At 44.5% G+C, this 23,793-nt stretch overlaps 3 protein-coding genes across 6 annotated transcripts; 2 read left to right on the top strand and 1 right to left on the bottom strand.

The window, feature by feature from the left end:
• Positions 1–288: 288 nt before the first annotated feature.
• On the top strand, positions 289–5,553 carry mak16 (MAK16 homolog (S. cerevisiae)). The gene is made up of 10 exons (XM_020111273.2): positions 289–508; positions 1,616–1,665; positions 2,788–2,897; positions 3,185–3,249; positions 3,576–3,727; positions 3,824–3,878; positions 3,977–4,051; positions 4,125–4,235; positions 4,379–4,444; positions 4,775–5,553. Exons 1-10 carry the CDS (start codon positions 494–496, stop codon positions 4,994–4,996), a joined length of 921 nt encoding a protein of 306 aa, XP_019966832.1. The 5' UTR covers positions 289–493; the 3' UTR covers positions 4,997–5,553.
• A 249-nt stretch (positions 5,554–5,802) lies between these two features.
• spinb (spindlin b) lies at positions 5,803–13,919 on the bottom strand. Of its 4 annotated transcripts, XM_069522902.1 has the most exons (9): positions 13,779–13,919; positions 12,901–13,032; positions 11,868–11,916; positions 11,559–11,674; positions 10,624–10,672; positions 10,338–10,432; positions 9,933–10,088; positions 9,546–9,779; positions 5,803–8,960 (listed from the first exon to the last, which is right to left on the bottom strand). In XM_069522902.1, the coding sequence occupies exons 4-9, from the start codon at positions 11,608–11,610 to the stop codon at positions 8,761–8,763; spliced, it is 786 nt and encodes a 261-aa protein (XP_069379003.1). In that variant the 5' UTR covers positions 11,611–11,674; positions 11,868–11,916; positions 12,901–13,032; positions 13,779–13,919; the 3' UTR covers positions 5,803–8,760. The 4 variants fall into 4 exon arrangements, with proteins under 4 accessions (XP_069379003.1, XP_069379004.1, XP_069379005.1 ...); XM_069522903.1 differs by lacking the exon at positions 11,868–11,916 and having other exon boundaries at positions 11,559–11,671; XM_069522904.1 differs by lacking the exons at positions 11,559–11,674; positions 11,868–11,916.
• A 151-nt stretch (positions 13,920–14,070) lies between these two features.
• On the top strand, positions 14,071–23,717 carry mfsd14bb (major facilitator superfamily domain containing 14Bb). Its single transcript, XM_069522885.1, has 12 exons — positions 14,071–14,604; positions 15,432–15,524; positions 15,763–15,825; positions 16,143–16,270; positions 18,163–18,277; positions 18,457–18,675; positions 18,974–19,087; positions 19,201–19,272; positions 19,370–19,482; positions 19,699–19,796; positions 19,935–20,077; positions 20,172–23,717. Exons 1-12 carry the CDS (start codon positions 14,587–14,589, stop codon positions 20,400–20,402), a joined length of 1,407 nt encoding a protein of 468 aa, XP_069378986.1. The 5' UTR covers positions 14,071–14,586; the 3' UTR covers positions 20,403–23,717.
• The last annotated feature ends 76 nt before the right edge of the window (positions 23,718–23,793 follow it).

Here is a 23,793-nt window from a genome sequence, read left to right as displayed (position 1 = left end):
ACAAAGTACTACTTTATATACAGACCATGTACTTTATATGCAGTCCATGTACTTTATACACAGTCCATGTACTTTATACACAGTCCATGTACTTTATATGCAGTCCATGTACTTTATATACAGTCCATGTACTTTATATACAGACCATGTACTTTATACACAGTCCATGTACTTTATACACAGTCCATGTATTACAGCAGCAAGTATTAATAAGTAACATGAAATACTAACTTTGTATTGACTTTATTTTACTTTATTTAAAATGTATTTATTTACTTTCTCAGGTTCCAGTTGGTTTAAAGTATCGCGATATTTCCTCGCGTTGACTCTCAGTCACGTGGTCTCGTGCTGACATGGAATCAAAGATGGCGTCCTCCTGAGCGTCCATGCGCCTTCACTGACAGAAAAACTTCGTATTTTCTTCTCGTTCATTTTCTGAACTTGATTCAAACGAACCTCAAACTCTGCGCGGACCCTCTGAGACGTTCCCACAATGCAGCACGACGACGTAAGTGTGATAAACTACGCGAAGCTGCCGCTACCGTGCTGCGTGTCCATGCTAACGTTAGCTTAGCGCTAATGATTGTGACTGGTTTTCTGCTGCTGCTCAGTTTCTGTTTGTTAAATTAAATCAGATCCGGACAGAGACTCGATGTTCGGTCAGTTGAGCTACATGCTAAGCTACATGCTAAGCTACATGGCTGCTCTGGATCAGACCGAACTTCATGATCTCTAGCTTCGATCAGTAGAATCATGTTCGGACTCAACACGTGTTTCACCTCATCGCGTGTTTATGTTCGAATAGGATGTGTATTGGTTTCAATGCAGTGACGTAATGTTCCCGTGTTGGTTTTTATTACAAACTTGATGAAACAGAATGAGCGTGAGTCTGTGACATCACAACGTGAGTCTGTGACATCACAACAGTTTAATATCAAAACTGCTTTTCGGTCATTGTTCATTTAAAACTATAAATCTTTGATTTGACTTCTCGATTTCTATAATTCCTTCGATGTGTTGAACATCAGAAAATAATGAAGTAGTGTTTTCATGTCTGTTGCTAATGTGTCGGCCTGTAAATCATTTTCATTATTGATGAATCTATAAAACATCAGTTAAATGTGGTAAATGTCCTCAGAGAGAGAGAGAGAGAGAGAGATGAATGAATCTGTGACGAGAAGCTTTTATTAAAATAGTCAGATTCTTCTGTCGATCCAGATTTTAAAAAGAAACAAAAGTTTGGGATTTAGATTCTAGAATTCCCAGTAAGTAGTTTTAAAAAAAAACAGAATAAAATGTTCAGGATCATCGTCCACAGATTCCAGACTGAGAGTAAGTGTGGATCTGAAAGAAGGAAACAAGATGTTTCTGTTGTTGAAATGTTTGAATTCAGGAAACAATCCAGAAAAATCCAAGTTCTCTGTCATTATTTTCTTTAAATGATTTGGATTTATTGTGTGGTCATGAAATTATTTGCTGATTAATTTAGTTGATCCATAAACTGACCGATGAGTCGTTGCAGCTGAAGACGACGAGTTTGTGTGAGAGAAGTTTCAGTTGTTGTGTTTTATCTTTATTTTAAATGTGTGTAAATGGTGAATTCTGCCCCCTGCAGGTCATCTGGGACATTATTGGAAACAAACAGTTCTGCTCCCACAAGGTCAAGTAAGTGAATCCAAGTTGTCTTTGTATATATAAATATATACCCTGTAGAGAATTAAGCCATTAGCACCGTTTGTCCCCGCTGGGACACGACAGCTCTGAGACTTGTTTCTCAGTTTCCTGTCCTGCGGTGAGCAGTGCACATGAGTCACCTGGTTACATATTGTGTTCATAAAGATGTGGAGCTACACAGTTGATAATAGTGACCACTCATGTTTAGCTTGTGAATGTTGTCCAGGATTTTGGCTAGTTAGCCGTGTACATGACGAACACCACAAGAGCGTGGGACGGAACGCTGGTCTGTAGGTTTCAGGTGGGACAGAGTGAATCATTGTTGAAGTCTCTGGTATAGAAACGTTTATTTTGTCCACATGTGTGATATTTAGTTCTTTATCGTTATGTTTCATTACTTCACTGCACCGTGTTGGAACAACCCATCCCCCATAATAAACCCAACGCAGAGTCCCGGGTATGTAGAGAGACAGAGGGCGTGGCTTACATAAACAGTCAGTGATGGTCTTTATATACAGTCAGTGTCTTTATATACAGTCAGTGATCGTCTTTATATACAGTCAGTGATCATCTTTATATACAGTCAGTGTCTTTATATACAGTCAGTGTCTTTATATACAGTCAGTGTCTTTATATACAGTCAGTGATCGTCTTTATATACAGTCAGTGATCATCTTTATATACAGTCAGTGATGGTCTTTATATACAGTCAGTGATGGTCTTTATATACAGTCAGTGATCATCTTTATATACAGTCAGTGATCATCTTTATATACAGTCAGTGATCGTCTTTATATACAGTCAGTGATCATCTTTATATACAGTCAGTGATCGTCTTTATATACAGTCAGTGTCTTTATATACAGTCAGTGATCGTCTTTATATACAGTCAGTGATGGTCTTTATATACAGTCAGTGATCATCTTTATATACAGTCAGTGTCTTTATATACAGTCAGTGATCATCTTTATATACAGTCAGTGTCTTTATATACAGTCAGTGATCGTCTTTATATACAGTCAGTGATCATCTTTATATACAGTCAGTGATGGTCTTTATATACAGTCAGTGTCTTTATATACAGTCAGTGATGGTTTCTCTTTGTGTTTTCAGAACGAAGAGTCAGAACTTTTGTCGTAATGAATACAACGTCACAGGTTTGTGTAACCGCTCGTCGTGTCCACTCTCCAACAGTCAGTACGCCACCATCAGGGAGGAGAAAGGTGAGTCATGTGATCAGCTGCAACAAACACACTGACGGGTTTTACGACCAGGAAAGAATTGTTATCTTATGAAATTGTAATAATATTAAAATGTAATAATAATCATTTATGTTGAAAAGTTTTTTTGTTCAGAAAACACAAAAACACCAGAATGAATTTTTTTAAATCAGCGATGAACAGAAAAATAATCTCCGAATGTTTTAACGTCAGATTATGTTAAATGATGACGTCACTTGTTCTTCATCAGTTTGATGAAAGCGATGATTCATGAAACGTGTCGTCTGCAGGTCAGTGTTTCCTCTACATGAAGGTCATCGAACGAGCAGCTTTTCCCGCCAAAATGTGGGAGAAGGTGAGTTTTAACCAGAACGAGATTCAGTTTCCATGACGACCGCACTGAACTTTAAATCCTGTGTCTCAGAAAAATCCAAAAAACAAGTTGATCATTGACTAATGTTGAATCTGTACATTTGTATATTTTCATGGACAATAAATAAGAAATGATACAAATATTGTTTAAACGTGAAATAGTTCAAATTAAAAACATTTACACAACGTGGTTCGTATTCATTTGCATCAGGTCTAAATGGGTCGATAACTTGTTTTGTGTTTCTGTGTCTGTGTGTGTCTGTGTGTGTCTGTGTGTGTCTGTGTGTGTGTGTCTGTGTGTGTCTGCAGGTGAAGCTCAGTAAGAACTATGAAAAAGCTCTGGAACAGATCGACGAGAATCTGATTTATTGGCCTCGGTTCATCAGACACAAATGCAAACAGAGATTCACTAAAGTCACCCAGTATCTGATCCGCATGAGGAAACTGGTCCTGAAGAGACAGTGAGTGAATCTGACGACCTGCGTCACAACATGGAAACCGTTCGTCCAGCGTCTCGTCCCGACTCTCATCTTTAAAACTCTTCTTCTCTGTTTCAGGAGGAAGCTGGTTCCTCTCAGCAGGAAGGTGGAGCAGCGGGAGAAGAGGAAAGAGGTGAGTTAACGTCACAGAGGCCGAACATCTAGTGGTCGCACTCGAACGTCACAGGTTCAAGTTCCTGCTTATTAACCTTGTTCTTGCTGTGTTGGTAGGAAAAAGCTCTGATCGCCGCTCAGCTGGACAACGCCATCGAGAAGGAGCTGCTGGAGCGACTCAAACAGGGAACGGTACGAGTCCTCGCGTCCTCTGAAACAAGGACAGTGTTGGTGATGGTCCTAACGTGTGTGTGTGTGTTTTCAGTACGGAGACATCTACAACTTCCCCGTCCACGCTTTCGACAAAGCTCTGGATCAGCAGGATGAAGAGAGCGAGTCTGAGGAAGAGTCTGAGGAGGAGGAGGAGGACGAGGAGGTGACGGACAATAGATAGATACAGACTTTATTCATCTCCGAGGGGAAATTCTTGATTTTTTTAGTATTTTATAGAAAAATGTCTCCGAGCATTTCTGCTGTAAAATCAGACGAGGTTCTGATTCTTCGTTTCTTTGTCTGCAGGATGTCGGGAAGAGGGAGTTTGTAGCAGAGGAAGAAGTAGAGGAGAGCGACCTGAGCGACTTTGAGGTAAATAACAAAATCTGAGTCGGAGGTTTGATACGAAAAGTGAAATAAAAAACGTGACCAGTGAAGTGGAGACAGCGACACAACGACTTCTTTGTCACGTTGGACGTAGAAGTCACGAATCAGTGAGGGAAAAAAACGTAAACATTAGTACACAGAGGAAGGAGGTGGATTCTGTCTCCCTCGAGAAGGAACCTTGTCACGTCAGTTTTTAAAAATGAAGTTTGTAAAGATGAAGATGATTGGAGGATTTTCTAAACGACCAAATAGAACAAACGATGTGACGATGAAAACGAATCTGTAAAACTAAAGGTGTGTGGTTCCTTCTCTCAGGACATGAACAGGCTGAAGACGAGCAGCGACGAGGAGGAAGAGGACGATGAGTCGAGTGAAGAGGAAGATGAAGATGAGGAGGAGATGGAGACAGAGACAAAGGCCTCCAAGTCTAAAGGCAAATCCCCGGCTAACGGCGTAGCGGCGAGGAAGAAGCGAGCGCACGTGGAGATCGAGTACGAGCAGGAGACAGAACCCGCCTCCAAGAGCATAGCTACGTAGTGATGTCGCCCGTCAATCAAACCCTGAGCAGAGACTCTGTCGACTCGCAAACTCACAGGAAGTGTTGCTCCGTCACCGTTCGACCCCGATTACCAACGTGTTCCTCGTCTCCCTGAGATTCAACAAGTCGAAGCCTTTTCACTGGAACTTGAAGAACTGAATAAATCCAGAAACAAAGAGTGAGTCAGTCGTTTCTGTGTAAACGAGGAGGCAGAGAAATCTGTCTGAGAGCAACTGACTCCTCGTTTACACATTTGTTTTAGAATCATCTGTGAGCGTCAGGAGGAAAACAGCTGCTCTGTTTTCTGACTTTGGTTTGTTTTGCTTCTGTTGAACGTTCAGCTTGTTAAGATGATTAACACGTGCATCAACTAAGTTCTCCTAAAAATACAATTAAGAAATATTGAATGTGAAAATAAAGATGAGAACCTGATTCAGTTAGTTATTAATGCGCTAAAACAGTCTCAGCTCCTGAAACATGAGGTTAATTCTTAATTGACTAATGTTTTTTTATTTCTTCTTATAAATGTAATAAAACATCTGCGCCCTTTAAAAAAGTCTCAAATAACTGACTAACATCTGAAGGAGTCGACATGGACTCATTCATTCTCATGAACAAACACTTCAAGTCTTAAATGTACATTTATTTAATGTATATTAATCCAACACAACTTTGTAGATTTGACTTGAGTATTTTTCTCTGTTAATACTTTATTTAGACAAAGATGCACTGAACTGATGTGTATTAAACTTTAGACATTTTCTTTGTGTCTCTGAAGCTGAAACAGAAGAAACAGACTCAGCAGTGAAAAAAACCAGAAACAGTTTATTTTAGTAAATAGTGAGTTTTTCACTGAGCTGTACAACACTGGCATCTGGAGTTGGCACTCTTTAAAGGGACAATCCACCAAAAACAGAACTCACAGCCGCCATCACCTCCCACTCTCTCATGATAACTGATGTCTCTTCTGTTTGGACGAGGATTTCTTCTTTTTATTTTTTTATTTTTGCTCAATAACCATAAAATACCAGCCTGAGACACAAAGTACAAAATATAACAGAGAAAAGAGGGAACTGAAATGAAAAGGCACCAAAGCGACAACGACAGAATCAGCTGATCAACTGAAAACTACACAGACATGCAACTCACATCGATTAACACGGAGCTATAGAGGCATGCAAAAACAACACTGCTCTGAACAGGCTGACACGCACACACACACACACACACACACACACCCAGCAGGCTCACTACAGTCCAAACATCCTGTGGTTTTAGCCTGAAGACAGATGCATTGTGGGTAACCCTCTCAACAACATCCACATTAACTGTAAAAGTAATCAAATAATTTCTCTGCGTCAGACGAACTGAATGATGTCGACACGTCACATGTTGGTGACAGACGAACACGTGAGGAGATTAAACAAACCTCAGTGGACGAGTCTTTATTTTATCACAAACTGGTTTTTACTGTTTTCAGTTAATCCGTCAATTTATTCTATTTAAATTAATCGTTTTCGGAAAATTAAACACAAACAAACTAGTTTCTTAGAGCTGACGACATCGAGTGTCTGACAGGGAAACGTCTCAGAACACGTTCATGTGAACGAAGACACATTTATCAAAAACGTTCCTGATAAACTTTCTGTCAATCCACTGATTGATTATTCCACTGATCGCTTCTGATTCCAGAACAGTTCTGACAGGTTCTAACATTTAGATCCACAAACAGCCTCGTTATAACCTCAGAACAAAAAGTTCTCTCTGTACGTGAAGAACCATTTGATGTGCTCTAGAATCAGAACGTGTGGTTCCACCGACAAAACACGTTCAAGAATGTTCTTAAGGTCAAAACAGATTCTAGAATCAGAACAAATGGTTGAAGTGAATTGTTCTAAACAACATTAGACAAACATCCACCGTCTGTGTTCTAGATTCAAACTGACGTCTGTGGCAGAAGTCAGTTCTGAATTTGGCGATTTCAGAAAAGTTGTTCTGTAGAGTGGGAGTGTTCTAAACACGGTTCACACAAACCACAGGTTCGAGAACAGGATGCTAATGAAACCGTGGAACCGACTTCACGTCCTGAACCAGACTGTTCCTGTTCTGGAATAAGAACCTGAAGGTTCCACGATGAGATGTTATTTTTTCTGAACTTCCACAGAATGAACTTCCAGAGTTTCCAGTTTCTAGAATCACTGTCAGGACGTCTACAAGCAGCTGATTCCAGATCAGGGATGAAGTAGATAAAGTTCTAGATGTTCATAGATTTTCATCAGGAACGTTCTCAAAGTCAATCAGTTGGAATCAGAGAGAAAATCTTTTACGAAACATTCGTGTAAACGCGACAGGTTCTGCATCAGGTGTTTGGTGGGAGGAGCTACACGGGCTGAGAGCGGATTGGTGGGATGTGAAATGATTGAGAAAGTTTCTTCAAGCTCTCGTTGGTCTGAATTCTTTAAAACTTTATCGCGAGCTGTGAAGTGATTTGTCAGTCAGCACGTTACAGTCATGAGAACAACAATCAAACACAGAGGATGACGTGGAGCTGAAGAGAATCCAGAGCTGGAACAGAACGGATGATTACAGAGAAAACAAAGTTCCAGTTCCACGATGTGAAAACAGAAAAACTGCAGATTTTTATTAAACGTCCAGCGTCGGAACCTGCGGTGGGGGGGGGGGCAATCTGTGAGGGGGAATATCTTTTAATTCTGCTCACGTTTTGTTTTTTAATAAACTTGTGGACAGATCAATTCAGAACCGAGAGAAACTTACACCCCCCCCCCAGTATTTCACATTTACAGTCATTCATTAAATGGTGTTTAAAGTTTGAACTGATGCAGCATCATCATAATGATCTTTTTCACCGAGGCTCAAAAACACTTAATACTTCCTGGAAATATTTTGGCACAAATATAAAAACATCAGATGAAAAAACAACAAAAAAAACACACAAGTCGAAGCTTTTTGTTGAAAAATGAAACTGAACCAGAAACAAACACATTAAAAAAAAGTTCAACTTAAAATCGTCGCGAGGAAAACGACGCCATGAGCGACGCGACGGTTCCTCTACGATCACGTACGTCTGACAGCTGAAAGTCATTGTGGGAAATGTGGGGATCAGATGATGAAAGAGTTCGTGTCCTCCGGTTTCTCCACAGCCGTAAGTCAACAGCTGACCACCGGGGGGGCGGGGTCAGTACCGCTCTGTGATTGGACACGCGCTCCTCATGTCCGCCCCTGTAAAGGCAGATGGGGACAAACGATGGAACCTGGCGGTTCAGAGAGTTCAGGGGGATCCTGACGTCTCGTTCCTTCATTGACCCCGTCAGACTCAGAGCTGAACGCCCCGCCCACCTCGACGGGGTTTCAGGAGACGGAGGTTGTTCTGTTGACGTGTCGACTGGAGGGTCTCAGGATCGAGTCCTCTCAGGAGTCACACCAAACCATCAGAGTCACCGGTCGTCAATAAATCCGATAAAGATGATGAACACGAGTCGACACTCGTCTCTCCACCTGCAGCTGGTTTGTCGTTTGAACGCGGGGGAACGTTTTGTTTCTTTTCTGTTTTTAAGGCGTTTCATCAAAGTCGAGAGTAAAGAACAGAAATAATGGCGTCTCCACAGATCGTGATGAGTCTCAGGACGTTTTAAACCCGAGCTGGGGTTCTTCTTCACTGGGCGGGGGGGCTGGGGGTTAATGGTGGGGGTGGATCAGGACTCATCAAGTCTTTGAGGGACGTTCTGGACCAGGTCTCCTGGTCTTAGGACGTCTTGACCAGGTCGTAGACGTAGATGTGGAAGTCGTCATCGAACTTGATGAAGTAGACGGAGGGTTTGGCCTCCACCTGGTGGATGACCATACCCGACCTCTTCCCGCCGTCCTCTTTGGCGTACTCGACCTGTTTGCCCACCAGACTGTCGACCACCTCGCCGGGCTCCCGCTCTGCCGCCACACTGTCGTCTACACGGACACAAAGAGATGATGGATAACAACATGTGCTTTTATTTTGACATGAGTTTCAATTTCACGTCGACGACATCGTCCAACACAAAACGCACAACTTTAAAAGTTCAAGATCCAGAATGTTTCAGTTTCCAGACACCGAAGAGAAAAAGTGGAACCTTCAAATATTAACTAATCAAAACACCTGCAGATCAGCTGTCAATCACAACGTCTGTTCGATGCCCTGCACAGGAGCTCCTGACCCGCTCTCCGTTTGAACCGAGTCTCAGGAGATTCACTAAAACTCATTTCATCTGGTGGCGAGGAGACACGCCCACCTTCTACCTGAGCGTCTCCACTCAAATCATATCAATTCTGAACAGTGAGAAAATCATTTTCAGTCTTTTTCTAATCTGATGAAATGATGTTCAGCCTGTTTCTACCTCATCTCAAGAACTCAACCCAAACTTATCAGAAACACTTGACGTCACATGTCCCAGGAACCGTGGACAGACTCTGTCTTCACTGAGGGACTCATGTCGTCTTATTTCCGTCTATACTTCGTACCGCGTCCTGCAGGAGATTGTGAAACGAGTGACTCACTGGAGTCGGGCATGATGCGGAGGTCTCCCTCCTTGTAGTCGTCCAGCAGCTGGTACATGTAGAGAACCGGGTCCTTCTCGTATGTGATGTAGAACCAGGACGTCATGATGGGCGCTCGGGCCAGAACCATCCCCCGCCACTCCTCCTTCGGCCCATCCTCCGTCTCAAACATGTGCTCCACCGCTTTACCGATCATCGTCTCCGCCAGCAGCGAGTCGCTCACACGGGCCGGAGCTGGACCAATCACAAGACAGACTTCACATCTACTGACATTCAACTGACCGAAACACTTTTCACTACTTTTACAGGTTTATTTATATCGTTTATTTCAGGACATAAATAACATTAATCCGACTCGTCCGCTCTCGGGGGAGTGTCCGTCCTCACCCACTCTGTCGGGCAGCACCTCCAGCCCCACCACCCGCTCGTCACTGTACAGCTCCAGGCCGTAGATGCAGTCGAAGCCGTCGTATTTGATCAGATAGAGGGAGGGGTTAACAGGGACCTGGTCCAGGACCGTCCCCTTCCACTGAGACGACTTACCTGAGAGGAAGCAGAGAAACAACACGCTCACATTTATTCTCTGAACAGGAAACAAGACTCCTCCAAACGAGCACGGACGATCAGACGATGGATCAATAAATGATTCATCACAGACATTAAAACGCACCAGAGCATCTGTGAGTCACAACACTGAGACAACAAATGAACATCCTTCGACCACTGGGCGTCGCCATCGTAGAAAACCCCCCCGACAATAAAGGATCTCAGTTCACGTTATCTGCGACTTACTTCCCTCCTTCCAGATGTGCTGGATCCTGCAGCCCACGATGTTCCTCCTGGGAGGAGTCAGGGTTTTACTGGGACCAACACTGGTCCTCTGCTTCCTGCAGGGGGCGCCACAACGAAGAGAGAGGAGGAGGTTGAATGGAGAGAGAACGTGAAGAAGAAGATGATGAGATGGACGGAAGAGGAGAAAAAGAAAAAACAAATTAAAGTCATGAAGTAAAAAGAAGAAAATGATGATTTTATAACATTTGATCTCAAGATTTTATAAAATGTGATTTTAAAGACTTACTTGTGCGAGTTCTTTTTCTTCATCATGTTTGCAGACACACCTGAGTGTCCTGAAACACACACACACACACACACACACACACACACACACACACACACACACACACACACACATCAGTACAGCACACTGACGGGTGGTGCGTTCAGGGACCACATGTGTTTCGTTCGTTCTTCAGAAACATTTGATCTTCTCCTGAACATTCGTCAGCTCTGAACTCGGAGTCTCTCCTGCATCATCTCGAACGTGTTTTTGTTCTGATCAGTTTTTACATTTTGATTCTGACGGCTCCAAACACTTCATTACCCATGAGCCTCAGCTGCTGCCACTGCGCAGAAGACGCTGGTTTTCTACAAAGTGACATCTTTATTTGTTCGCATGTTTGCACACCACACACGCAGCGTGACGCTCTGTGATTGAATGTTTGTTAACGAAATGCACCATGGGAGTCGATGACTTCTCACTTTCAGTATTTCTGTTCACAGGTGTGTGTGTGTGTGTGTGTAAAACACAATTAATGCTTCCGCGTCAAAGCTAGGCCGCAGTCTACACATGGACGTGAACCCTACTCAGAGCTCTAGTCCGCACACTGACGTGCACCTCCCTAAAGATGTAACTACACATCGAGGCGACGCATCTGCAGCAGACTCGCCGCTGAATGTTTTGAATTGAGATGAAGGAACGAACACGGACGACGTCTGTCTTTTGTTTCAGTTCTTTAAAAAAAGCCCAACACTCACACTCGTCCTGCAGCAAACACACGTCAGAGAATTTGTAAATAATCAACACCAGCATAGAAACTCTACCGCCACTGGTGTTCTGTGTTGCAGCGGGACTCAGACACACCTACAGAACGATGACTGCTCGGCCCGTGCGGAGGCTACCTGTGTATCTACGGCTTAACGTCGACGCAGAAGCAAGAATCAGACTTAACTCACCCCCGTCTGTTCGGGGCCGCGGGGCCGCTGGGCTCTTGAATGGGGTCTTCATTCATCCACCTGTAGGGGGCAGCCAGCCAGGCTGCTGGTCCAGGTTAAATGCTGGAGTGTATCTGTGTGACACAGGCCTGGGTCACTTCAGGTGTGTTAATGTGAGGGGGGGGGGGTGGGTGGGAATGGAAAGAGGGAGCAGGGGGAGGAGGGTAGGGAAAGGAGGGAGGAGGTGGAGGGAAAGAAGGAGCACCAGGAATTAAGCTGTGCTCTGGACAGGCTGCATCCAGGCCGGGTACAGACTAACACCTGGAGGCCGAGGAGACGTCTCAGCTGGTGGAGTCGATGAGGAAACGCTGCGTCGAGTCTGAGGAGGAAACGTGACCATCGTCAAATCAACGACCAACACTCATCATCCTCTTCACACCTCCCCCGCTCACACACCTCTGTCTTCAGGGTCCAGTTCTAAAAGCTTCAAATGAAACGTTCCTTCAAATCACATGAGGATGATGAAGCTGGAGATGAGGATGAAGATGATGAAGCTGGAGATGAGGATGAAGATGAAACAGAAGATAAAGCTGATGGCAAAGATGAGGATGAAGATGAGGATGATGAAACAGAAGATGAGGATGAAGCTTAAGATGATGAAACAGAAGATGAGGATGAAGATGAGGATGATGAAACAGAAGATGAAGCTGATGATGATGAAGCTGGAGATGAGGATGAATATAATGAAGATTAGGATGAAGATGAGGATGATGATGATGAAGCTGGAGATGAAGCTTAAAATGGGGATGAGGATGAATATAATGAAGATGATGAAGATGATGAAGATTAAGATGAGGATGGGGATGAGGATGAAGATGAGGATGGGGATGAGGATGAAGATAAGGATGAAGATGAGGATGAATATAATCAAGATGAGGATGAAGATAAGGATGAAGATGAGGATGAAGATGAGGATGAAGATAATCAAGATGAGGATGAAGATGAGGATGAATATAATCAAGATGAGGATGAAGATGAGGATGAAGATGAGGATGAAGATGAGGATGAAGATGAGGATGAATATAATCAAGATGAGGATGATGAAGATGAAGAGAGGTCACAGCCCCCCCCCCCCCCCCCCGCAGCTTCATATGCATCCTGTTCATTTGTCCGCACTCGGCCGCCATATTGCGCCGATATTTACAAAAACCCGCATCGGAGTAAAAACGGCGCAGACGAACAAAGGGAGCTAGCACAACAACACTGATGCTAAGCTAACTGCTGCTAACAGGCCGAGGCGGACTACCGGCCCGTTCACCGGGACGCTCCGCGGGCCCGAGGCCGCAGCTTCTTTCCGACTCACCGATCAGCGCCGCCGCACGATCCCGATCAACCGCCGAGGCTGCGAATCGATCCGCTGTGCCTCCGTTCGATTCCCGCTGCGTCAAGATAACCGAGCCAAGATGGGCCCTCGTCGGAAACCAGGTGGCGTGGCCTTCAAAATAAAAGCAAAGATTTTGATGCAATGCGATTTTTGTCTTTTTAGTAACTACACAAACACGTGCACGTAAATTCAGTCATGTGTATAAATACAGCAAAGCACAGAACTCAGTTTTCATCCAGCTCTGGTAACCATGGATTCCATGAAACCGTCTTTTATTGAAACAGAAACTTCATTACTTTTAAAAGTCTGACACAGAAACGATCTTTGAACTGATGGTTAGAGTTCTGTATAATCTGTACATGTTTGTTTATCTCTAATCTTGTTGCATGATATATTTTTCTTAGAGAGCACTGTGTGTTTATTTACTTGGAAAGTCTTGTATAAATACAGTTATAATAATTATGAGTCTTGTGTAGTTTTCCTCTAAGTCATTGTTGTCACTGTCTGTTGTGACCAGAACACATTAACAAATACATTCTAATCTCAATGAGGCTTTTCTGGTTCATTGTGTTAACTGAGTCATTTAAATACCAATATTTCTCAATTGATTCTTTTTTCACACCATGAACCAGGATGTTTTTCATCATTTCAAGAGTTTACATTTGTCAAGTTTTATTGAAATAAGATAATGTTACAAAATGTGTCTCGGAGAATAAGAATCTACAACAAACACCGGACAATATTAAACCTGCAGCTAAAGAACTTTTTAAACTCACAACGTTTCTAAATCACATTGACCCATGACTTCGTTGTGTGTTTTAATTTGAAACGCTGCGGCCGGATGCGCGGTGTGTTACCATGGTTATCTTGACGCTGATTTTACTCTGAAGACCAAACCGAGTCCCGCCTTCCTGCCTGTTGCTAAATAGTGATCCGCTCAGACCCTGACGCTCAGGCCGCCTCTGGGCCTTCCTGCCAGATCCTGAGCCCCTCGGTTGACCTGCTTCCTCCCGGTGGGTCGGTGCCGGTGCCGCCGCTGAACGGGAACCGAGACTTCTGCCCGTTTTTCTTTCCGTCGTTATTTTACCGGCACCGTGTGACGCACGCGCCGCAGAGCGTAACAGTCGCGGAGCTGCAGCGGGCCGGCAGGGGGCGCGCTTCTCTCAGCTGAGCCTAACACGCAGAGGGGGGCGGGGACGCGTCGCTGATCCAGAGTCAGATGTTACAGATGTGAAGTGAAACCAGATCAACAGAGACAGAACATCAGCTGATCTGGAAACAGCGCTGAGGACACGCGCTCCATTGACTGACAGGGACAACACAATAGGGCGGTGTTTGTCATTAGGCTCGATCAGCGGACACACCGCTCACCCGGGACACGCTGCTGAACAAACCAAACGGTGACATTACAATCCGAGCGGAGGAATTCGGGTAAAAGTGAAAGTGGCTCCTCGGCTGTTGACCGCTCTGCCCCGGTGGACACAGGCTCGACCCCGGGTCCATGATAGCACCGCACGGACGCGGAGGTGATCGACACGGCGGGACACCCTGGAAGAGACGGAGAAGCCCCGGGAGGACGCCGGTCACCGCGGACTCGATGTGAGAATCGTCGCCGCAACATGTGACGTGAACCGAGAGAAAACTGCGACCGAGGCCAACGACATCATGTTGGTCCGGAGCCCGGTGAGTGCAGCGGCTGCCCCGGGAACCACCGGGAACCACCGGGCAGAACCGGGTAGCTAACATAAGAAAACACCGGAGCCAAGAACCGGAAACACCGACATGAAAACACACAGACGTTTGTTCAGCGTCGTTAGCAGCACGCTAACGTTAGCAGCTAATTCAGAGTTAGCCACACTAACCCGAGCTAACTAGCTGCTTCACCAGCTAGTTAGCTCGGGTTGGTCCAGGTTAACGTTCAGGATTAACCAGCCGGAACTTCTGTGTTCAGACTCGTGGAGCTCAGGTTCAGAGTCACAGTTCAAGTACTAATACCACTGACGTGTACTCTTACTACAGGCGAAGTTTCTGTGTCATGATTGTTTATCTTCATTAGATTATAATTGAAGCTTTAAACACGTTGAAGTCTTATTGGTTCCAATCTGCTGATTGATTTCTCTGTGAATTGATTTGTTGGGTTCAGTAACTGACACATTCACATCTCAACACAGATCAAACCATTAGAGATGAACCAGCAGCTCAGCAGCTGTGAGGATCATCCACTCATCTTCAGCTGATTCAGTCTCAAGTCAGGTTTCATCAGATCCGAACTGAAGAAATCACAAGTCAAACCTTAACCTTTGTTTGAGATTCAAGTTCCCAGAGTCGTCAGAAACCCAAAGATATTACATCCATGTTAAACAGAAAACCTGTCACTCCACAACATTTAATACGTTAATACAAAACTCCCACATCGACTGGAGCAGTGTAGAGGTCAGAGGTCAGATCCATCACACAGGGAGAGCAGACGAATAGTAAACGTCCGTGCTTCTCTTCTCTCCTCGCCACAGCCCGGCCATGGCCGAGCCAGAGTCACTCATGCCGTGGTGGTGATCTTCCTGGAGTTCTTCGCCTGGGGGCTGCTGACCACGCCCATGTTGACCGTAAGTAAACACACAGCAAACACTCACATCTGCACGACGTTCATAATGACACAATGTCCGCACACGCCCACACACGGACTCACTCTGACAAGGAGAAGATCCAGAAAATGTCCAGAGACACTGACTCAGACATTGGTTCTGACATACAGAACATGTGAGGAACACGTCAGGAACACGTCTGTGGTTCAGTTCAGCTGCATTGAAAATGTAAATATAGATTTGATTGTTGTTGTTTCAGGTTCTTCATGAGACGTTTCCTCAGCACACCTTCCTGATGAACGGCCTGGTTCAGGGAGTGAAGGTAAAGATCTCTCACAACATTGACACACAAACTTTCACACAGACCACGACACTGACGGAGACCAACCAGACTGAAACCTCAGATAATCTGCTTGTGCCCTGATCCGACCTGAGACCTGAGACCTTTCACCAAAGTTCAATCAAAGACCAGATCAAAGATGTTTTCACGATAACAGAAGAAAAACTCACATTTCTCAGACTTTCAGAATAAACAGAAACATCAACATGTGCACAGGTCAGTGTGGAGGGGAAAACCTGCTCACGTAGTGCCGACATCCAGAGTTATATTGTGTTACTAACGTGTTGTGTGTCGCTCAGGGCTTCCTGTCATTCCTGTCGGCTCCTCTGATTGGTGCTCTGTCAGACATCTGGGGCAGAAAGTCCTTCCTCCTCATGACGGTCTTCTTCACGTGCGCTCCCATCCCCTTCATGAGGATCAGCCCCTGGTGAGAGGACTGTTATCTCTGTGTGTCTCTGTGTGTGTCTGTGTGTGTGTGTGTCAGTAGACAACAGTAGGGCATCGTCACATGTTGTGATGTGGTTATTTCCAACTGTGAGCTTGTTAATGTTGCTCATCGCTTCCTCTGATAAGTCGTACGACATCATCTGTCTCCTGAAACTTCGTCGTCCAGCGATCAAACAGCGTCTCATCTAACGTCATGAGCAGAAATCTGTCTCTGCTCAGTAAAACGTTCGGGCTGAGTTCAGCTGATCCCTCACGTGGAAATGTGTTTGAGAAAACTGTTGAGTCTGATGTTTTCAGAAACGTGTGTAAAGTCTACATCCAACATTCTTTCTTTTTGCTTCTGTCTTGTACCTCATCATGTTTCACACACGTGATGGAAATCTTTATATTTTGTTACGTGTGGTGAAAAACCTGCTGCTAACGTGTGGTGGTGCCAGAGAGGAGCAGAGAAAACTGTTCAAATCTTAAAGACAAGAAACATTTTCACAGATCGAAACACTTATGGAGAGTTAAGAAATATTCACTTCATGTTTCTATGTTTAAAATTCTGTTGGATCAACACGTCTCAACAAATCAAATGATGAATCTAACTTTCAGCTGCAGCTCGTTGGTTCTTCAGGCCTCAGGCTGTCGGAGTTTGACCGGTCACATGTTGTTCATGTGATCAGCTGAGGATCAGTCAGGCAGCAAACGTGTTCACAGAAACCAGCTGCAGCTTTTACTCCTCTGAAGCTCGGTTCTTTTTGTTCCTGTGACATTTCTACTCACTGTGGTTCATTCTTCACTGTGACATTTAAACTCCTGCAGCTCAGTCATGGTTGGAGGCAAAGACTCAAACACTCGACTGTTACAAAGTCATGAATCAGTGAAAAGAAGAAACTCAAACCTTTTATTTGACCCAAGACACGGACTCACCATCCAAAACATATTTTGAACAGAAAATCTTTTCTACTTGACGTGATGAGTTTTTTAAAAATGTTTTTCACAGAATCTGTTGCAAACACTTTGAAATAATAAATGAGACGTATGATAAAGTGAGTTTGTTGAATTTAGATTAAAAAAAATTCCTGATGGACATAAATGTTCGACATGATTAGTTCAAGGACGGTCAGGAAGTTAGAAAACTGTGGTGTTGGGAACGTGTTTCCGGTTTCCTGCTCTCTCTTCTCTGTTGAAGCTGCACGACGCAGATGATGTCTGTGCTTCTGAGAACCGAACGCGTCAGTTTGTTTCCTTCACATCAGTTTATATTTGAGTGTGAACTCATGGTGAAGTTTCACTGATGTGGTTGAAGGCGCCACAGATCAGTCACATGGTTTGTTCACGTCTCACAAACCGTCAAAATTCCTGCTGACATGAAATAACAGGACGTAACAAAGTGTGAAATCTGATGCTGACAGTAGTTCTGTAAAGCAATAATTTAAAAAGTAGATGATGAATAGAATGATTAAAGATTTACTCTTGGTCTCCTCACAGTTGGCTTTTTGTGTCGTCTCCATGGCGACGTTATGTATTAGTTTTCATGGTCATGAGAACAAGAGACTCTGCTCCTCTGCTCTTTTCTTAGTATTCACACGTTGCACTGATCTTTATGTTTATCTTTAATAAATGAACGTAACATTGATGCTCTCCTCATCTACACACACGAGGCTTGTGTGCTGCTCCTGAGCCTGAAAGGACAAACTCTGATTATAACCATGAATCAAGACGCCATGAAAATATTTCTGACTTAAAGTGTGTGTGTGTGTGTGTGTGTGTGTGTGTGTGTGTGTGTGTGTGTGTGTGTGTGTGTGTGTGTGTGTGTGTGTGTGTGTGTGTGTGTGTGTGTGTGTGTGTGTGTGTGTGTGTGTGTGTGTGTGTGTGTGTGTGTAGGTGGTATTTTGCTCTAATTTCAGTCTCAGGGATCTTCGCTGTGACCTTCTCAGTGATCTTCGCCTACGTTGCGGACATCACAGAGGAGCACGAGCGGAGCACAGCCTACGGCCTGGTAACTACAGTTTCTCTCGGCACATCAGCCGCACACACACCTGAAAACTGTCTGCAGTCAAGTTGCACTGTGGGAAATGTAGGATTTGAATGTGTGGATTGTCTCGGCTGCAGTGATTCATGAAACACACCCCTTCACCTCCTCTCTCTCCTCCTCTCTCTGTGTTTTCATCTCATCAGGTCTCTGCGACCTTCGCAGCCAGTTTAGTGACGAGCCCCGCTATCGGCGCCTACCTGTCGGCCCAGTACGGGGACAGCCTGGTGGTCCTTGTTGCCACAGTGATTGCTGTGGCGGACATCGCCTTTGTGTTCTTCATCGTCCCCGAGTCGCTGCCGGACAAGATGAGGCTGACGTCCTGGGGCTTCCCCATCTCCTGGGAGCAGGCCGACCCCTTCGCAGTGAGTTCAGAGACCAAAACACAGTCACAGAGTTTGTTTTAAACCAAAACTCAGCAGGTCAACGAGGCCTCAGAGGAACTAAACACACATAACTTTAGATATTGCTGAAAATCTGTCAACTCAGTGTTGAACATGTAACTGTGACAGACCTCATCATCGGCATGAAATAAAAACACAGACGTGGAGGCCGCTGTTCAAACAACAAATACTCACACATCAACACAGGGGGCGCTGAAGTCAGTGATTATGATGATTGACAGTCGTATCAATAATGTGACGATGGTTCTGTTGTGTTCAGTCTCTGCGTCGTGTAGGTAAAGACTCAACAGTGCTGCTGATCTGTGTCACAGTGTTTCTGTCTTACCTGCCTGAGGCCGGACAGTACTCCAGCTTCTTCCTGTACCTGAGACAGGTGACACACACACACACACACACACACACACACACACACACACACACACACACACACTCTCACACTCTGTGTGGCCTCGACACTGAGCTGTGATTGGTTGATTTGTGTTTCAGGTGATTGAGTTTTCTCCGGCAACCATCGCTGCCTTCATCGCCATGGTGGGAATCCTCTCCATCGTCGCTCAGGTACAGAACCAATCAGAGGCTAGCGCCACACTCTGGCTGTGGGGGGGTGAAATGAAAATCATGACGTGGTGTGTGTGTGTGTGTGTGTGTGTGTCAGACTCTCCTCCTCAGTGTTCTCATGAGAACCGTTGGAAACAAGAGGACGGTTCTCCTCGGCCTGGGCTTCCAGCTCTTCCAGCTCGCCTGGTACGGCTTCGGCTCTGAGCCGTGGTGAGTCCCGCCCACAAGTGATGTCACTGACGTGGTCATCTGTTGTTTGTCACTTGATGTTTAAAATGTGTCTAAGATCATTTCTCACGTCACGTTCAGTCATTAACACCTGAACACGATCAACCTTTCTCTAACGAGGGATGGAACTCATTTGAACAGATCAGTGAATCTCTGATACGTTAATATTTGGTTATTGATCAGTTTTATCGTCTCCAGGATGATGTGGGCAGCAGGAACAGTAGCAGCCATGTCGTCCATCACCTTCCCAGCAGTCTCTGCTCTGGTGTCACACAGTGCGTCACCTGACCAACAAGGTGAGTACACCCGTCTGTGCGACTGATGGAGAGAGGAAAGAAAATAAATGTCTGGAAGAAGAGAAAGGAAGGAAGGAAGGAAGGAAGGAAGGACCCCAGAGAGACTTACTGTGTGTGTGTGTGTGTGTGTGCGCTCAGGTGTGGCTCAGGGGATGATCACTGGTATCAGAGGTTTGTGTAACGGTCTGGGTCCGGCTCTGTACGGCTTCATCTTCTTCCTGTTCAATGTGGAGCTGAACGACATGGAGCCGGTGCCAGGAAGACCCACAAAGAACATAGAGGTACATACACACACACACATACATACACACACACACACACACACACACACACACACAGTACTTTCTAGAAAACGTAATTCCTCTGTCTCTGCAGAAGTCCGTCATCCCTGGCCCCCCCTTCCTGTTCGGAGCGTGTGCCGTCTTATTCGCCCTCCTCGTCGCTCTCTTCATTCCTGAGCACCAGCGACTGGACGACGTCAAAACCTGCTCCAACCGCAAGTCCAGCGGTGCCGCAGCCGCACACGCTCAGAGCGGCAGCCCGCTGGCCACGCCCACCAGTGACACAGAGGACATTGAGCCACTCCTGCAGGACAGCAGTTTGTGATTGACAGCTGGCCCGGCCGATCACAACGCTGAGGCCTGAGCTCCACTCTGCAGGTCCGGCCCATTTCAAGATGAAGAGCTTTTATTTTTTATTTCCTCCGATTCAGACTGTTCAGATAAAAGTCAGGAAACATCAGACGGCAAACACACGGTCGAGCTCATTTCATGGAACAGATGACGACACGTTGTAGTCATGGAGCTCGTGTTCACGTTCGTCATCAATCAGCATGACATTTATTAACATCAACTCTTTCCTGATTAATCGTTTCAACCAAAACTCAAAGATTCTCTGGTCCCAGATGAGATGATTTCCTGAAACCAGATGTTTGTGACATGTATTTACAAAAACCGTTAAAGACCAACACGTTCAGTCACACACGTCATAATGTTTTTAATCCAGCGGCTCTTCATTACTTTTCTGTCTCGACCATGAAATCTGCTCGGACGCACAAACCAACATGAACCAAGTTACAAGTTGAATTTGACTGAATTATTATTTTTATTATTATTTTCTGAGTTTTTTTCGATCATATCTTTTTCATGAATCTTTTTTCTAGTGAAACTTTATTGTTACGACATCAGATTAAAAACTAAAACAAACTAAACAGCCGCTGTTTGGTTGCCACCCGAACCCCCCCCCCCCCCCGTCAACACAGTATCTGCTGTACCTAACTCCACCCGCCAGGTCTGCAGAGTTCAGGAGATCAAGCGCCCCTCCGTGTACAGGACCAGTGATGAGGTGGAGGTACGTTGAATTTACTGCACAGCTGAGACCAGATGGTCAGATGGTCACCAGACTTGCATTATGGGATATATACGATTCAGGGGGGAGGAAGTAGTCTCCTGTACCTGTAGGGGGCAGTGTGTGGCCAAGGTCCAGGTGTGTTTGATTGTGGTAGGCTCTGCTGCGTACGTGTAGTCTCCACCCGTCTCCACACACTGACAGCTTACCACCGGACTGCTTGGCTGCATAAAACAGGGCTGGAACTGTTACTATGACGACAGCTGTGGGACACGGTCACACTCTGCATGTCCGAGCTCTGACTGGCTGTGACATCATCGTCCTCTCCAAACATACAGACGTTCAGTGAAACAGTTGGACGAGCGGGAAGTTCAGTCGTTTGTTTCTCATTCACTCGTTCTGTTTCCTGTCGAGTCTGAAGCTTCGTGTTTGTTCCTGTTTCATTCGACCTGTTAGTTTTAGTTTCACGTTGTAATGACGTCATCACCCACGTGGGCGGAGTCTACCTATACTTGACTCTGATTGGTTTGTAGACGGAGTCTGACGTGTTGTCAGGTGTGGGGGGGGGGGGGGTAGCAGTCTTTCTGTTTGAATGGAGGAAACGAATGAAGCTTGATCTGGTTGCCATGGTAACATGGCGTCACTAGCAGCCTCTACGTGTTGGCGTCGGTCAGAGGAACCGTTCAGAGACAGACGACGTGTGAACGAGTCCTGAGGCTCAGTTCTGTTGATCGGTCGTTCCAGTTTGAGATTTGATAATAATGATGACGAGCTCTGTCTCTGCTTCTCACCTGGTGGGGGGGGGGGTACTATTATTATTCTTATTATTCTTATTAAATGAAAACGTGCTGCAGGTTGGTTACGACCAGATCCTGAAGGTGAATCTTCATCCTCAGATAAAAACTGATTCACCGTGAAGGTTAATGACACAAAGTGAAATGAGTCCAGAACATCTTTCTCTGACGTCCTCCCGCCCTCTGTGCTGTCGTCGAGAGTTTGGTCTCTGACTTTCTCACAATCTGCAGGTTGGAAAACCAAATTGTGCCATTTTGTTCTTTTATTTTTGTTCATTTTGTTTATAAAGTTTGTTAAAGGTGAAAATATCACATTCCAGATAGAAAAGTCTCGGTTTGAAGACGTGAGATTATTTGTTGCTGAGCTGAGACGATGGAACGTGAGTCACTGTTTCTGTTCAGATGTTTCAGTGAATCTTTGAGTTACTGGAAGTTCAGTCTCTAAATCTGCAGGTGTTTGTTCACCGCTCGATCCCAGTCACTGTAGACGAGACGCTTTCTGGTGGATTTGTGGGTAATATGAATCTTTGGCTGTGGTGGACTCATGTCTGCCCCCTGGTGGCTGTTACAGGTTATGGTCTCGTGTCCGCTGGTGTTTTCGCTGTTCAGTCGACTTACTGGAGTTTTTTGTTCACACAGACGCAGCATCAGCATCTCGCTGTCCTGACGTCAGCATTCAGCTCAAACCGATCTTAACTTTTCCTCCAAACTTTATCATCTGTAAAAGTTTCCGATTATTATTTAATCTGAAACTTTTTCTTTACAAACCAAACTCCTCAACTCGGCCGAGTTTCATGTTCTCTCTCTCTCTCTGTAGCTGAAGATGTCAAACAAAGACAGATGGACCTACAGGATATTTTTCTACCAGTCAGTCTGCAGAGTCGTTACTGAATGTCCCAGAATGCACCGCGTCTTGTGTCCGTCTGCTGCGTTCAGGTCTCGCTGGAAAATGTCTCTTGAGTGTCGTGTGTTCTCATGAAGAAACTTTTGATCTGATGTGAATGAACGAGAATCACAGAAACCGTTTTTTCAGATTCTAGTTTTGAGAATAATCCAGATAAACTTTGTTTTTAGACCTCTTGGGATTTTTCAGTGGACGTGAACATCAGCAGTTTATTTTTCTAATATTTCAACATGTGGTTTTATTTCTGTAGAAAGACGCCTGAACAGGTTTTAAATTTAAATCAAGTTTTCACTCATTTTGGTTTTGGAGAAAATGTCAGTATTTCACAGCCGTGAACCTCGTTAGTTTTTCTGGTAACAACCAAAATATGTTTTCGTAAATTCAACTACAAAATCATTTATTAAGTCGCACAACTTGAGTTGAGACATTTAACGTGTGAAACATTTTATTTACAAACGTCTCGATATCGACATCAAATCAGGTTTTCTTTCAAAATAACAACTTTCTCTATATTTGAGCGTTAATCTTTAAAAACTCGACGACATGATCTGTTTCTGTACAAATCTTCTTACTGACAAAACACTTATCATTGGAGGAGAAACGGAAACTGATGCAGTCAAACAAATTAACTGGAGATATTGAAAATGTATATATATTATATATATTCAATATCACCCCCCCTCTGTGTACATGATGCAGAACATTTGCTGACACTGCACTTTAATTTCTCTGAACGTGCCTCGAATCATTCTCCATGTTATCGTTTTTATAGAGAAACCAAGACACGTGTTGTGCATCTTTTATCTTATTAAGAACATAATTTTGAATAATATCTATAATTATAATGATAATAAAGAGAAATGTATGGAATTTAAAGTTTGGACTTGTGATTTCTTTTCTGTATTTACTCATCGATTTTCATTTCTTTTAATTTAGTTTTAAAAATGTTAAA

The sequence above is a fragment of the Paralichthys olivaceus genome, chromosome 4, assembly GCF_024713975.1.
Source record: "Paralichthys olivaceus isolate ysfri-2021 chromosome 4, ASM2471397v2, whole genome shotgun sequence".
Lineage (NCBI taxonomy): Eukaryota > Metazoa > Chordata > Actinopteri > Pleuronectiformes > Paralichthyidae > Paralichthys > Paralichthys olivaceus.
Note: the sequence above shows the minus strand (reverse complement) of the source record. Positions and strands in the feature narration are given on the sequence as shown.

Coding starts and splice junctions, on each gene's coding strand:
- mak16 (XM_020111273.2), top strand. Junction 3,250..3,575: donor CCGCCAAAATGTGGGAGAAG/GTGAGTTTTAAC, acceptor GTGTGTCTGCAG/GTGAAGCTCAGTAAGAACTA. Junction 3,879..3,976: donor AGCGGGAGAAGAGGAAAGAG/GTGAGTTAACGT, acceptor CTGTGTTGGTAG/GAAAAAGCTCTGATCGCCGC.
- spinb (XM_069522902.1), bottom strand. CDS start 11,610: ATGAAGACCCCATTCAAGAGCCCAGCGGCCCCGCGGCCCCGAACAGAC. Junction 10,089..10,337: donor GCACATCTGGAAGGAGGGAA/GTAAGTCGCAGA, acceptor GCTTCCTCTCAG/GTAAGTCGTCTCAGTGGAAG. Junction 9,780..9,932: donor GGTGCTGCCCGACAGAGTGG/GTGAGGACGGAC, acceptor TGATTGGTCCAG/CTCCGGCCCGTGTGAGCGAC.
- mfsd14bb (XM_069522885.1), top strand. Junction 15,826..16,142: donor GCCTGGTTCAGGGAGTGAAG/GTAAAGATCTCT, acceptor TGTGTCGCTCAG/GGCTTCCTGTCATTCCTGTC. Junction 16,271..18,162: donor TTCATGAGGATCAGCCCCTG/GTGAGAGGACTG, acceptor GTGTGTGTGTAG/GTGGTATTTTGCTCTAATTT.